At 35.1% G+C, this 16,298-nt stretch overlaps 1 protein-coding gene across 2 annotated transcripts in view; it reads left to right on the forward strand.

The window, feature by feature from the left end:
* Positions 1–16,298, forward strand: part of gdpd4a (glycerophosphodiester phosphodiesterase domain containing 4a) — a 35,634-nt gene that overhangs the window by 4,325 nt on the left and 15,011 nt on the right. For both annotated transcript variants that reach the window (XM_058750551.1, XM_058750550.1), the window contains exons 2-9: positions 2,726–2,980; positions 5,043–5,146; positions 6,421–6,514; positions 6,592–6,651; positions 9,449–9,547; positions 9,643–9,736; positions 13,259–13,404; positions 13,654–13,736. In XM_058750551.1, the coding sequence (XP_058606534.1) occupies positions 2,798–2,980; positions 5,043–5,146; positions 6,421–6,514; positions 6,592–6,651; positions 9,449–9,547; positions 9,643–9,736; positions 13,259–13,404; positions 13,654–13,736 (863 nt within the window). In that variant the 5' untranslated portion in view covers positions 2,726–2,797. The remainder of the gene's footprint in view (positions 1–2,725; positions 2,981–5,042; positions 5,147–6,420; positions 6,515–6,591; positions 6,652–9,448; positions 9,548–9,642; positions 9,737–13,258; positions 13,405–13,653; positions 13,737–16,298) is intronic.

A 16,298-nucleotide genomic window follows, 5' to 3' on the forward strand; every position in this document is an offset into this window, starting at 1 on the left:
AGCAGAACTACAACACAAGCTCTGCTGATCATTAAACCTTGAAGGCCACTGACAGATGCTGAGACGTGTTTTGTACGACGTCCCAGCGCTGTTCTGAGATCGATTATTGATCGTGAGCACATGATTCTTTCGTTGCACGTGTGAGGAGCCACTCAGAACTGTACTTCTTTCTAAAAGTGCAAGGTGTCAAATGAAAACAAGGTCGAGATGTTCTGACTCACTCGGAATAAACCTGGTTTTTTGTAACCGCACTGGATGGAGTTTATCAGTATCAATCTGACTTGTCACGAGTGAACTTGAGCAGTGAGCGTTCTGGATAACATCTCTGCTGTTTTTGCTCTAATCCGCCGCCTGCTAACCGGTTTAGCTCTGATGTGTCTGTCTGGAGATCAGAGACGGGTCAGACATTATTCTCTGCAGAATTCCCCTCACAGATCCTCTATCAGATCACACAGTCTGTCTGGGACAAAGATGATGAACAGCCCAGTCTGTGTCTGTGAGTCTTGCAAATGTGCAGATTCTGAACAAGAAATGCAAACGGATGAGCAACAGTATGGGTGAAATAACTTTGCAATGTGCTTTTCTTACTTCAAATTGTTCATCCTGGGTTATATTGTTCAAGATTTCATATTGTACACTACCGTTCAAATGTTTGGGATTGGTGAGATTTATCAGTGTTTTTGAGAATAAAGTCTCTTCTGCTCACCAAGGCTGAATTTATCAAAAATACAGGAAAAATGTGAAATTACATTTTCAAACAGCTGTTCTATATGAATATGTTCAAATGTAATTTATTTCTGTGATCAAAGCTGTATTTTCAGCATCATTACTGCAGTCTTCAGTGTTACATGATCTTCAGAAATCATTCTAATATGCTGATTTGCTGCTCAACAAACATTTTTGATTATCATCCATGTTGAAAACAGTCGTGCTGCCCAATATTTTTGTGGAAACCATGATATAATTTGTTTTTCAGGATACTTTGATGAATAGAAAGTTCAAAAGGACAGAATTGGTTTGAAATAGAAATCTTTTGTAACATTATTAATGCCTTTACTGTCACTTTTGATCAATTTAATGCATTCTTGCTGAATAAAATATTATATATTATAGTATTAATAACATTGATCAGACACAGCTGCTTGTCTGTTTGTTTGTGTAACTATACAGATGTTATATATAATATTATACTATTTAGTAGGTTTTTTGTTCCCTTTTTCAACGAAATGAGATTTAGACAAAATGGTGCACATATCTTTGTGAAATTGAAATGTCAAATAAAGCTAAATTGAATTTTTTAAAACAATCTCAAATCAAATAAATAATGCAAATAAAAGGAATCTCTTCATATAGACAAACCAAGGCTTTGCTTTTGCTTGTGAGGTGACCACTGCATTTTAATCACATTTTTAATTTAAATTAGATTGTATAGTTTTGAAATTAGAAGCAAAAACAGAACGGTCTGACTTTAAATTAGTAAAACTATACTATATAAAACAAGCAGCAGACGGGCTGAATAAGAACAGCAGCAATACAGCATTTCTTTGGTTATGCTGTAAACAAAGCAGCACTGTGCTTATAAACACTACTTTAATATGCATTATACAGAGGCAAGATGAAAAGAAAATACCATCTAAACTTTTTTTAAAACAGTCAGTTCCCCGCAGAAGTACATTTATATAAACTCCCAACAGTATTGCGATTCAGCCGACTTGAATAGTCACATATTTTAATTGATTTTCAACCAGCTCGGGATGCATCACTATTACCTCCCTGTGCAATGTAGTTTAAGGTTTCTGAAGTACTTCTGTAACCAGGCCTCCTTCTGTCAGGAAACACAATCCAGTCGATGTGACTGGAGGAATTCCCCAAATAATTAAGACTGATCATTTTCTCTCGCTGTAGCTTGATACACCATAGAGTTCAGTATAATAGGAGAAATTAGACCTTGCCCATAGACATCGCCCTACCCTGCTCATATAGTATTAATTTTTATTTTTAAATTGATTTTAGCTGCTCTTAAAGTGCCCCTATTATGGGTAATGAAAGGTTCATATGTGGTTTGGTTTTGGGAGTCCCTAACAACAGGTTGACATGCATGCAAGGTCAAAAAACACTTTTTATTTTTACCTTACTTGCTCAACATCTCCCAACCTCCCATTTTTCCAAACCCCTCCTTTGCGTGACGCTAATCTGCGGTGATTGGTCCAATTGGTCTCATTTTAATCTCATCTCGCCTGTAACGCCTGATAAAGCAGTGTTTGTGAGTGCAGTGCTGCTTTGTGTACAGCGTTACCGGGAAAACCGCTATTTTTAACGCTCAAAAGCGGCACCTAGTGGCAAAGAATGAATTTGCATTTTCATTCAAACCAACGCAAAAAGACCAACAAGTGGGTGGCAATATGAAACAGCTTGGGATTCGTTTCAATGATTCAGAGTCGACTCTTTCTTTTAACTTTATACACGGTGCACTTTCAGATTTAAAACTTTGCAGGATGTTTTCATTCACTTAGAGCTGTGTTACACACTGCATGAAAGCTCGTCTTCAAAAATCCATAATTGGGGCACTTTAAAAAAGGTCTTAAATTTGATCAGCATTTTAGTGTTCGTACCAGCTCTCTCAACTTGTTACGTCTTACAGTTTGTCAGGCTTTGCATAAGATGTTGATCCTGGAACATGTCTTACTTAGCAAAATCACGGCCTCGTTCTCTTTGTCTCTGGCAGATCCTGATCCGTCTGATCGGTTCCTGTTATCCGTCTGCTCCGGGCCGCTCCATGCAGGGGAGCGGCTGATCCATGGGCCGCTCTCCGGTGAGCCTGTCCAGACTGAAGCTGGGGAAGCTAAAGGTGGTTCGGCGGCAGCTGCTGCAGCGCTATGAGCACCAGCCGTTTGTCTCGTGTCTGGCCGGCCTGTACGGCTGCCAGTGGAGACGCTACCAGCGCGCCAAAGCCCAGCCGGGGGAATGCTGCTGCAGTCGGGTGAGCAAACATGATCATCATGGTGCTTGGAATCACTCCTGATTATGCTTTTCTGCAGTAATGGTTTCCATACAAGTTTTGTTCCAAAACACAGTGAGCTGCCTACATAGACGGCATGTTTAGGCATCATAGAACAGCAAAATACAGTCAAACCAAAAATATATATATATATATATATATATATATTGTTATTTTTTTTACTAGCGGGTGCAGGACACTATAGTTCATTTATGTAAGTGAGGATAGCAAAATAAAGTAAACTGTGACATACCCAAAAATTCTTCATACAGTGGACTACCAGTAAAATTGATGATAATTTGGGACCAAAAATGATTCAGACACTTAGACCTGAGCATGTTTTGCTTAAGTGTTTTTTTTCTTTAATTGCTAATGTGACCTTTTACACACAGACTGAACAAAATGAAGCATTGCTTGGTAATTGGTTGAGCTAAATTGGTTTTATCTAATTGTGTTCTTAAATTTAACAGCTGACAGCTATTCAACCCAATTCATTACATATAACTTTCATTACATATGACATTATCAAGATCAATTTGTTCTGACACAGTTAACTCTGAGTTCTTCTCATATTTTATTACCATTTTCTAAACCATAGCAAATAAACTGATAATGTGAGAAATGTTAAAGGTGTCTGAATAAAATCTGGTTTGACTGTAATTCTGCTTTATTAGATTTTTTATTTTGGTTGCAGTTCTAGCAATCCCAGCAATGCATTGCAGCAACTTCACTAGAAGGCAAAAAAGGCATTTTTTTAGGCAAAAATTTAACATTTCATACAGTAATAAACAGCATCAATAACAAAATTCAGTCAAATTAAGAAAAATGATTTTTTTCCCCCCTAATATTTCTGTGGTATGCATTTTAATGCATTCTTAACATTTTAAAGCAGGCTTATAATCAGTATTATGACTTGACTTGACATTTTATTTTTAAATATTTCTTTGTCGGAATATTTCTCAATATCCATTATATTTGAATGGGTTATATAAAATTGAAATAAAAAATGTTGTCATGCATTCACTGTAAATAAATATAATTATATATCTGTAATTATATATCTCAGTCGCTATAATATGAAATGGCTATTTCAGCTGAAATATATAATATGAAATATAAGCTGAAATATATAATGTTTTATACATTATTTAACTTTCTAAAATTATAAAAATATTATTTTATAAAACATTTAAACACAAATTAGATATGTTGCCATATATAATATAAATATTATTTTCATTACATTTGAATGCATTATATAAAATAAAATATATTTTTTATTAAAAGTAAAATGTCATGCATTCACTAGTTTGTCCAAAATATATTTACTGAATTTTGCACACTCCCCCCTTCATTTTTTTGTCATTTGTCTTTGCACTTTTGATCATACACTGTATTCATTTAGTTTTTATTCATTCAAAAAATCACCACATAGTTCAAAGATTTAGTAGTTATGCATTTTAACAGGCAATTTTATCTAAAGCATCTTGAGTTGCATTCAAAGCAATTAAAAAGAAATGAATAATTTCATACACTCCCTGGGACACAAACCCATGACCTTCTGTTCTACCTTAAAAAAGTACCAACATATTGTTCTCTCTCAAGGGGCTTGTTTCGTCTAAATCTGTGAATATTTTCCCCTTCACCAGAATATCTGCAGAAGCCACTCACGCTCAATAGAAAGCACTTATCAGGGCATTTCTCCTGCGTGTGCTGATGAGTTTTCTTTAACTCTTCATCTGCTGACGGGCTGCTTCTAAATGGAGCTGTTTTCAGTGCAGATAAACAAGCTCCCCTTGAAGTCGTACACAGTCATCTGAGTGCTCTGACTCAGAAAGCATCATTCATTGAGTCATTTAAAAGCGGCTGATGACTCACTGTATGATTGCTGTGCTGGACGGCTCCTAATCAACTATTTGAATTGCAAAGTTAGTATTAGCCTCATGTTTCATCCTCCTCCTGCATTTCTGACTCGAGCCACTGTGTTGAGTAATTGCGGTGCAGTGTGGGTGTTCTCACGGCTCATGATGGCTCTGTTTTACAGTTGGAGTGCACTAGTTTTGCTCTGCTCATCGTAACGTTTTTCCTGAGCCTGATATTCCTGTACTTCTGGAGTGAGGCGCAGAATGACTACAACGACTTTGACTGGTGAGTGTCTCGAGATGGACACACAGATGGATTTACACGCAGTTAAACTGATGTGTCATTCACAGAAACCTCTGCCATTTGTGTGTCCCTATGGCTTCTGAATTATATAATTGCATTACATGATTAAGGCATAGAAAAAAAGCATACTGTACATTTTTTTTTTTTTTTGACAAAAAATGTGCATGTCCCTGTTCATTTCCATTTGAATGGGTTATATAAACTTGAGAAAAATGTTTTGCTCTTATTCAAAGTAAAATAGCATGCATTCACTATAGTTTGTCTAAAAAAACATTATTAATTATACATCACATGGTTGATTTGATTATATAAGGCATAGAAAAACCTTTAAAAAAATTGCATTTTACTTATGCAATGTGCATTTATTTTTTTATTATTATTTTTGTTTTGTGTGTCCTTATGGCTTGTTAATTATATAATTACTTTACTTAATTTGACACATAAGGCATAGATAAACTAAAAATACTCCATACATTATATTTTTAAATATTTTTCATCAGAATATTAGGAATTTGCACATCCCTGTTCATCTCCATTATACTTGAATGGGTTATATAAAATTAAAAAAATAAATGAATACTTCTATTGAAAGTAAAATGTCATGCATTTTCTGTGATTTTTGTTTTTGTTGAAATATGTAAAAAAATAAATAAGTTCTGAATTTTTAAATTGTGTGTGTGTCTCTGGCTAATTAATTATATAATTACATTACTTGAATTAAACATACTGTTTAATTTATTTTAAAATATTTTTTATCAGGAGTTTGCATGTCCCTATTTGAATGGGTTATATAAAATGATGTATTGCATAAAATGTAATGCATTCACTGTAGCTTGTCTAAAATATAAAAAAAATATTTTCAGATTTTTAATTTTTTTTTATTTTGTGTGTCCCTATGGCTTGTTAATTATATAATTACATTATTTGATTGATTTTACATATGCATAGATAAACGTTTAAAAACAGAATATCAGGAGTTTGCATGTCCCTATTCATCTCCATTATATTTGAATAACTTATATAAGATTAAAAAAAAATGAATTTTGCTTTTATTGAAAGTAAAAGTCATGCATTCACTGTAATTTTTGTCAAAATATTTTCTGAATTTTTCTTTGTCATTTGTCCCTGGACTTTTAACCAGTTACATTTATTCATTTACCAAACACTTTTAAAACTAAAAATGCATTTTGATGTCACATTGACCTTTAAAAATAATATATTAATTCGTTCTTAAAGCCTGTGCTGTATTTCTGCAGGTTTAACTTCGGGAACCTGGGCTTCTGGTTCCCATGGTCGGTGGTGTTGTTGGTGCTCGCTGCGGCTCTCTTCACCTACATCGCCCTCCTGCTGGTGAGAACAGTGAACTGCAGCAGAGTGCTTCAGTATGGCTTTCATCCTGATGCTAACGTTGTGTTGATGCTGTGCAGGTCCTGGCCGTGTGCCTTCTCTCTGAAGGACAGAGGCTTTACCTCCACTGGAGCCACAAGGTGATCAAAGAAGCTCTTCATCGTTTATCCTGCCGTCCTCGCCTCGTCTCGCACATTTGTATTCATCCCATATCTTCGTTACCAGAGAAACAGCTTCAGACGATTCACAGATTGTGTTGAACCTAAGATTAAATTTATTTATGATGATAAGTTTTTAATGCTGAATAGAGCTTTGCTAAATATGTCAGTTTAAAGTGTAATTTCGGGGCTGCTGTAATTAATAGAAATTTTATTTTATTTGCTCTTAACACACATGTTGTTGTTGTGGTTTTAGGCTCCAACATAAGCCAAAATTCCAGAAATATTTTGCTGTGCTATATTTTTTTTATATAAGATATTGTTTTCAATATTTTGAAATATTTTTTATTTGAATGTTCACTTTAGAAATTATTTGCTTTTGTAATTTTTATTAGTTTTTTTTAAAATATTTTTATCAGTTTTATTTTTATGAAATTTTAGTACTTATATTTTAGTTTGTTGCCATGACAGGCAACATTATTTTATTTCTGCTTTATTTCATTCAACATTTTAGTTAATAGTTTCAGTTTTAGTTGACACTGCAGGATTGTTATGGTAAAAAGAAAAAAACCTAATAAACGTTAACTGAAATAAAATATATATATATAATATATTTACAAGTATATAAAACTAGACTTTTTTTTCAGCTATAGTTGCCTTTGCAACATTTCTCATTTATCTTGATATAATAAAATGACAAACTAACAATGAAAATTACTATATAGAATTAAAAATAAATAAAATTAACAAAACACAATAACTCAACTACTAACAGTGTAAACTACTACTGTACATGTTTATAAATATTTAGAATTTTTTTTAAATATACTGAATTTTATATAATTTACATGTCCCTATTCAACTCCATTATATTTAAATGTGTGCGTATGTATATATACAGTGGATACAGAAAGTATTCAGACCCCCTTATTTTTCACTCTTTGTTATATTGCAGCCATTTGCTAAAATCATTTAAGTTCATTTTTTTCCTCATTAATGTACACACAGCACATCATATTGACAGAAGAACACAGAATTGTTGACATTTTTGCAGATTTATTAAAAAGAAAAACTGAAATATCACATGGTCCTAAGTATTCAGACCCTTTGCTCAGTATTTAGTAGAAGCACCCTTTTGATCTAATACAGCCATGAGTCTTTTTGGGAAAGATGCAACAAGTTTTTCACACCTGGATTTGGGGATCCTCTGCCATTCCTCCTTGCAGATCCTCTCCAGTTCTGTCAGGTTGGATGGTAAAGCGTTGGTGGACAGCCATTTTAGGTCTCTCCAGAGATGCTCAATTGGGTTTAAGTCAGGGCTCTGGCTGGGCCATTCAAGAACAGTCACGGAGTTGTTGTGAAGCCACTCCTTCGTTATTTTAGCTGTGTGCTTAGGGTCATTGTCTTGTTGGAAGGTAAACCTTGGCCCAGTCTGAGGTCCTGAGCACTCTGGAGAAGGTTTTCTTCCAGGATATCCCTGTACTTGGCCGCATTCATCTTTCCCTCGATTGCAACCAGTCGTCCTGTCCCTGCAGCTGAAAAACACCCCACAGCATGATGCTGCCACCACCATGCTTCACTGTTGGGACTGTATTGGACAGGTGATGAGCAGTGCCTGGTTTTCTCCACACATACAGCTTAGAATTAAGGCCAAAAAGTTCTATCTTGGTCTCATCAGACCAGAGAATCTTATTCAGGTGTTTTTTAGCAAACTCCATGCGGGCTTTCATGTGTCTTGCACTGAGGAGAGGCTTCCGTCGGGCCACTCTGCCATAAAGCCCCGACTGGTGGAGGGCTGCAGTGATGGTTGACTTTCTACAACTTTCTCCCATCTCCCGACTGCATCTCTGGAGCTCAGCCACAGTGATCTTTGGGTTCTTCTTTACCTCTCTCACCAAGGCTCTTCTCCCCGATAGCTCAGTTTGGCGGACGGCCAGCTCTAGGAAGGGTTCTGGTCGTCCCAAACGCCTTCCATTTAAGGATTATGGAGGCCACTGTGCTCTTAGGAACCTTAAGTGCAGCAGAAATTTTTTGTAACCTTGGCCAGATCTGTGCCTTGCCACAATTCTGTCTCTGAGCTCTTCAGGCAGTTCCTTTGACCTCATGATTCTCATTTGCTCTGACATGCACTGTGAGCTGTAAGGTCTTATATAGACAGGTGTGTGGCTTTCCTAATCAAGTCCAATCAGTATAATCAAACACAGCTGGACTCAAATGAAGGTGTAGAACCATCTCAAGGATGATCAGAAGAAATGGACAGCACCTGAGTTAAATATATGAGTGTCACAGCAAAGGGTCTGAATACTTAGGACCATGTGATATTTCAGTTTTTCTTTTTTAATAAATCTGCAAAAATGTCAACAATTCTGTGTTTTTCTGTCAATATGGGGTGCTCATCACACAATGATAGATAACCTTCCACGCTGCGATGACGGCAAGTTGGGGTTAAACCTTATCAAACGATTAATCTGCTTTAAAAAAATATTAACGCGTTAAAATTTTTGATTAATCGCATGCGTTAACGTTGACACCCCTAATATATATATATATATATATATTTATTTAAGTTTGCTCTTATTGAAAGAAAAATGTTATGCATTCACTGTAGTTTTTGTCTAATTTTAAATTTAAATTCAATTATTTTCAAAAATATTTTCAGATTTTTTTATTTAGTGTGTCCTTACTTTTAATTAATATAGAAACAGAAAATGTAAGCATGAAACTAATTCAAAGTGTAGCTAAAATGCAGCACTGCTATAATTAGTATTTTTTTGCACAGATTGGTATCCTGGTGACTCTCAGCTTCTCGATCAGTGCCACAGCTGTGCTCTCTGACTTATGGAGCAAAGAATGGACGACGCTGCTCCTTTCTTTTCAGGTGAGTCACTGACAATCATTGAGACGACAACCTGAGCGGCTTTTCCTCAAATCCAGTTTCTGTAATGTGTTTGTGTTTCTGTTTTTGTCCTGCAGGTCACGGCACCCTTTCTCCACGTGGGCGGAGTTTCTCTAATGACATTTCTGTCCTGGCCAATAGCCTTACACTTTTTTCGCATGAACAAGAGAGGTACGTGTTCTTGTTCACTGCTGGCAACAAATGAAAATGCATAGTGATTCTGGTCATATTTCAGCCAGCAAACATCTAGTTGTTTTTAAGAACGGTGGTTCTGGGCTGGAGAATGGGATCCGCACCTGCTGGTCTCGAACCAGTCTCCAGTGTTGCACAGCATGATGCAATATACATGCTTTTAGCCGACAGACACTCCATTCCTGTTTTTTGTTTTGCTGCGCACCAACTTAAGCCACTTTATTTTCCCCATCCATATATTTAAAGGAGCTGTGAGTAATTTCAGACTTTTTGATAACTTCAAAGCATTTCCAATTTGATAAATGTTTTTTACCCCAATGTCTCAGGACAATTCATTTAATGATACCTGTCAGGAAGAACTAATGTACAATATATAATAATATGTTTAATATATATGATAATATACTATTATTTATTCTTTATATTTTCAGCTTTTATTTTAATTTTAGTGTGTTTTTTTTAATGTGCTTGTCTTTTTTGTTTGTTCTATTTAACTTTGATTTTGTTTTGTTTTTCCAGTTTTAGTTTTAAACGGTAAAAAAAAAATATGGAAAAGGTATTGGTAATTTTCTTGCATGAAATTTTCCTTTTCTTTTAACCCTAAAACAAAATAATTCAAAATATGAGGGGAAAAAAAGTGAAATCAATATGAAAATTCCTTCATATTAACTTTTTGCATTGGGCCCTACTTTTACTGACTTTAATATATATATATATATATATATATATATATATATATATAAAATAATAATACACACATTGATTTCTCCTCATTATATATTATTGTTTGTTGTGCAGTACTTTGGTCGGCCTTGTTTCATGCTTAAATGTACTCTAGAAATAAAACTGAACATATACATACACATGCAATTTCTATTATTGTATTTTTCAGTACTTCTACTTCATGTAGTTAGTTGCCAAGACAACATTTTTATTTTCAGCTTTGTTTCAAATATTTTAACGGTTTTAGTTTAGTGTCTAAAAGGACATTTTATATATGATTTTTCAGCAAAACACCACAGGTTTTTCAAATAACTTGAAAGCTAAAGGTGTGCCAAATGTGGTCTTGAAGCTTGGAGTAGTATAACTTGTCAACAGCAAAAACCATGTTGGTGAATGGCCAGGTTATTCAGTACTGTAGTCAGCAACATCATCATTCTGCTCTCAGGTAAATGAATATTGCGTCATTTTGTTTCTATCAGTGACTCGAATCCGTTCAGTGTCTCTGTTCACACAGCTGCTGCATCTGTCCTCGTCACCGTGTTGTTAGACTATGATAAAAAGCAAGGATGATGCAGCACTTTCTCCTGTTGTTGTCTCCTGGCTGAGTCACGTCTCTCGCCGCTCTTAATGAAGGCATGAGGATCGAGGCAGAAAGACAGAGGCTGAACTCACAGCAGCCGTGTGACCCTCGCCTCCATCCAGAGACCGGCCCTTTGTCCCGCTGTCCCTCTCTCACAGACATCGCCTCTCTCTCTGAGCCGTGCCAGTGTAGAGATGACATACACACATGCGTCATGCTCTCTAATTGGGCCTGTCACTGGCTCTTCTCTTTCTGTAATTCCCACGTTTATTCAGGCTGCTAGATGATTGCAGTGGCTTCGTGGATTTTGGCCAGAACAGAAACCCTGAAAATGAAAGAAACTTTTGAAAATGATGGTTGTATAAACTCCGCTTCAGTTATGTTGACGCTCTAAAAGAAACAGTAGAAATGGAGAACAATGTACTGTATTAAAATGAAGGAAATTTCTGTTTTTTTTTTTTTTTTTTTTTAACAGGTGTCTTTACCCGTATTTTGCCATTTGCACTGTATTGATTTGTGTTTCAGAGTTTATAGAAATGTCTGTGAAAGTAATGGATAATGTCCTGCACACACAACACACACAACGACACAACACACACAACGACACAACACACACAAATTTCAAATATATAAATAAAGCAAAAACTTGGCCAAGCACAGCAATGGCACACAATCCTAATCATAATAAATAAAATAATTCATTAAAACAATATAAAATAGTAATATAAATTTGTTTTTAAATAATATGAATATATAAACACTACTGGTGGTCATTTTAATTATTTGTTTGTTTGTAAAAATAACAATTAAAAAGTGATTAGATTTACTATTACTTTTTTTTTTTTTTTTTAACAGGTGTCTTTACCCGTATTTTGCCATTTGCACTGTATTGATTTGTGTTTCAGAGTTTATAGAAATGTCTGTGAAAGTAATGGATAATGTCCTGCACACACACAACACACACAACGACACAACACACACAAATTTCAAATATATAAATAAAGCAAAAACTTGGCCAAGCACAGCAATGGCACACAATCCTAATCATAATAAATAAAAATAATTCATTAAAACAATATAAAATAGTAATATAAATTTGTTTTTTAAATAATATGAATATATAAACACTACTGGTGGTCATTTTAAGTTATTTGTTTGTTTGTAAAAAATAACAATTAAAAAAGTGATTAGATTTACTATTGCTTTTTTTTTTTTATTAATTTAGTAATTTTATTTCTGATTCTATAACCATTTAACCAAGTGCAATACATCAAAGCATTTAATGAACTCAAATTTGAGGAAAATTTGGTGAAAGCAGTAAAACAAGTTTTAAAAAATATGCTTTTTTTGGACATAAAATCAGTCAGTTCATATAAATTGAAACTTTAAACTGTTGGTGGTGCTAGACTGACTCCAAAATCGTCACCAGCAGTATTAAGACCCTCCCTAATTAGTTCCACTAGCCTGAAATGAAGAAACCCCGCTGATGAAGTAGTTACGGACGCACATCCTTGATGAAGTCTTGAATAGCTTTGTGCTTTATCAGAATTTAGGTGTGATGTGATTTTATAACGGTATAACACATACCGTGTGTTATACTTACACTGTGGCAGTGTATGCATTCATAGGCGTGTTCCTGTAGTTCAAACAGTAAAGCATGCCGCATGCACTAATAAAATGTATACCTTGATTGCATCCTTCACAAAAAATGCAATCCCATAATGCATTGCATCCAGGGTTATTATATAGATGCCTAAAACCATAAAAACATTTGTTACTTGAAATAAAACTTGAAATATTAAATTAATTTAAAACTCATATCAGCTACACTGCAAAAAAAATGCTTTTCTTACTTAGATTTTTTGTCTTGTTTCCAGCCAAAATGTCTAGAAAATCCTTCTTGATTTAGTTGTTTCAAGCAAAATAATCTGCCAATGTTTTCAAGCAAAAATTCACTTAATTTTGACATGTTTTTTCTGAAAACAAAACTAATTTTTACTTGTTTTGAATTTTTTTTTTTTTAGATATTTTGGCTGGAAACAAGACAAAAAATCTAAGTAAGAAAAGCGTTTTTTGCAGTGTAGTTGCCAAGGACACATTTCTCATTTTCATTTAGATACTAAAATAATTATAACTATATAGAATTATTTAAAAAATATATAACCCATACTGATTGGCGAGTGTTGTGTGTGTTTCAGTGAGGCAGGTGGCTCTCCTCAGCTTGTTCCTGGCGGTTCTCTTCGCTCTGTATCTGGTGCCGCTGGGCATGTATTCTCCCTGCATCAAAGAGGAGGGCACGCTGGGGCCGGCTCCCACCCTCATCGGCCACAGAGGAGCGCCCATGGTCTGCTATTTTTACCTCATGATATTTGTGTGATATTGAACGAACACCAGTGGATTTTATGTGGGTTTGTTATGTCAGGATGCCCTTTAAAATCCATGTTTGACTTCACTTTCAAAACTAAACTAGACTTTCTGATTCTTAATTTATTCCGCATAGTTTCTTTGACCTTTACTGGAAACATTAAACGTTTAAATACAATTACAACCGGTTTGAAGTTGTTGTTTTGAACTGTGGTTTAATTTCAAATAGCTCGCACCAGAAAACACCCAGCTGTCCTTTGAGAAGGCTGTAGAAGCGGGAGGAGAGGGACTGGAGACGGACGTCACAATCAGGTCAGTGTCTTCAACCGTTCCTACTCGCTGTATTTGCATAAAAGTTCCTGTAGTTCAAACAGTAAAGCCAATGCATGCACTAATAAAATGTTGTCCAATATTTATCATTATATTATAAAGTTAGGTTGGTTAATATTAATAAGCTGCGTTAGTTATAATGAAAAAGACTTCTAAAGCATTTATTAATCTTGGCTTCACGTTAAGTGTTGTTGCTGCTGTTTCAGGTCAGTGAGTTGTGAGATTTCATTTCATGTTATGATGTTGCCTTCTAAATAAAGCTGATTATGTTGATCGTACATAAAGTCCCTTCCACGTTCACCCCATCAGCTTTCGTCCGTGACGTTGGTGGATTTCTGTGCTTCAAACACAGCGTCAATGGGGTCTGCTGTTGTATAAATAGAGACGTGATGCTGACGGCTCTCAGGTTGAGATGATTAGATGAACACTAATGCTGCTCCAGAGGAAGATGAGGGTTTGATGTATTTGTCAGTCATGTAGGGTAGAGTTGGGAAAAACGATAAAGTCAAGATGCATTTTTATTGTAACTATGGGCTACGTTGATGAGAGAGATGTAGAAGTATTCATCATGAAGCTCACACTGGTGATGTATCAGAGAGAAAACAGATTTCACAGTAAATCATCTAATTTTCAGCAGTAAGAAAAAAAGTGTTTTAAAGCTTGTTGTTTTGTAGAACATCACAGTTATGATATGAGAACAGTAGGGCCTGTAGATAGGCATAGTAAAAATATAATTCTATTTTCAGAATGACATCATTTTCTTTTCAAACACAGTCAAGCCCCCCCACCCCTGTAGTTATTACTGTAGTTATTCTCTGAACATCAAATCCTTTGTTTTTCCATCTAATGTATTCTAACTAGTTGGTTGAATAAAAATTAGTGCTGTTAAATGATTAATCGTGATTAAACGCATCCAAAATAATAGTTTTTGTTTACATGGTGTGTGTGCTGTGTATTTATTATGTGTATATATAAATACACACACATGCATGTATAAATTTCAGAAAAATGTTATGTTTTTATATTAAATAGATTTATATTTAATAGAAATTATATTAATATAAATATATACATGTAAATATTTTCAAAATATATACTGTATGTGTTTATTTATGTATACATAATAAATATACACAGTACACACACATGTAAAGAAAATTTTTTTGGAATGCGATTAATCGTTTAACAGCACTAAATAAAAATATTTGGACTTTATATTTAAAAATGACCTTAAATTAGCATCAGGTAGCTAGTTAGTATCCGCTAACAACATTTTTCAAATAGGCCATTATTATTTTGTAATTCATAATTATTGATTTATATTATTTTTCATTTCAAGCTAAAACTTCCTGTACTCAGATTTTGCTGTAAATGTTTAAAGCAAATAGCTTTGTCAGACTGGGGGGAGTTTTGCTCCATAGGTGAAAACTTAATTTTTGTTCAAAAATCTAATAACATGAAAACTCTGGACATTTTTCATACTTGGTTTGAAATTTATGTCATTGTCACTAAAACTATGATAACTTTTCTGAACACATTTTATTTTACAGAAAAAAAAAATTACACATTTAAAGGGGGTGTTTTCTACCTTTATTTGTCAGCGCACAAGCTCAGAAAAGCCCTGGAGAATCTGAAGCAGCATCTTTAGTGTTAGGCTGAAAATACTGTAGGCTTATTGTATTACACAAAACCAATGCATTTTGTGAGCCGGTTTTGAATCCAGTGGACTGCGATAATGGAGCGCAACTGAGTGTGTCATGGATTATTTGTGATATAATGAGAATGAGCTTTATTGCCAGGAATGTTTACTCATACGAGGAATTTGTTATAGTATAGACCAGGGCTCCTCAAATCTGGACCTCGAGATCCACTTTCCTACAGAGTTTAGCTGTAACCCTAATCAAACACACCTGAACATGCTAATCAATGTCTTCAGGATCATTAGAAAATCACAGACAGGTGAGTTTGATCAGGGTTGGAGCTAAACTCTGCAGTGGATTGGACCTCCAGGGTAAGATTTGAGGAACCCTGGTATAGACAATGTTATAGACAATTATGTATGTACATGTATGATATGTGCAAATTTGAAATGTAAATAAGTATGTGTGTTAAGTAATGTATAATAGTGTTGTGTGTTCCACGTTTAATGTCAAGTGTTCATGAGATGGATTGCCTGAGGGAAGAAACTGTCCCTGTGCTGGTCGTTCTGGTGCTCAGAGCTCTGTAGCGTCGACCAGACGGCAGCAGTTCAAAGAGCGATTGTGCTGGATGTGAGGGTCCAGAGTGATTTCAGCCCTTTTGCTCACTCTGGATGAGTACAGTTCTTGAAGAGAGGGAGGGTTGTACCAATGATTCACTCAGCAGTCCGGACTACCCTCTGTAGTCTTCTGAGGTCAGATTTGGTAGCTGAGCTGAACCAGACAGTTATTGAAGTGCAGAGGATGGATTCAATGATGGCGGAGTAGAACTGTTTCAGCAGCTCCTGTGGCAGGTTGAACTTCATCATCTGGTGAAGGAAGTACAACCTCTGCTGGGCCTTTTTAA

This window comes from Onychostoma macrolepis, chromosome 18 (genome assembly GCF_012432095.1).
Source record: "Onychostoma macrolepis isolate SWU-2019 chromosome 18, ASM1243209v1, whole genome shotgun sequence".
Classification (NCBI taxonomy): domain Eukaryota; kingdom Metazoa; phylum Chordata; class Actinopteri; order Cypriniformes; family Cyprinidae; genus Onychostoma; species Onychostoma macrolepis.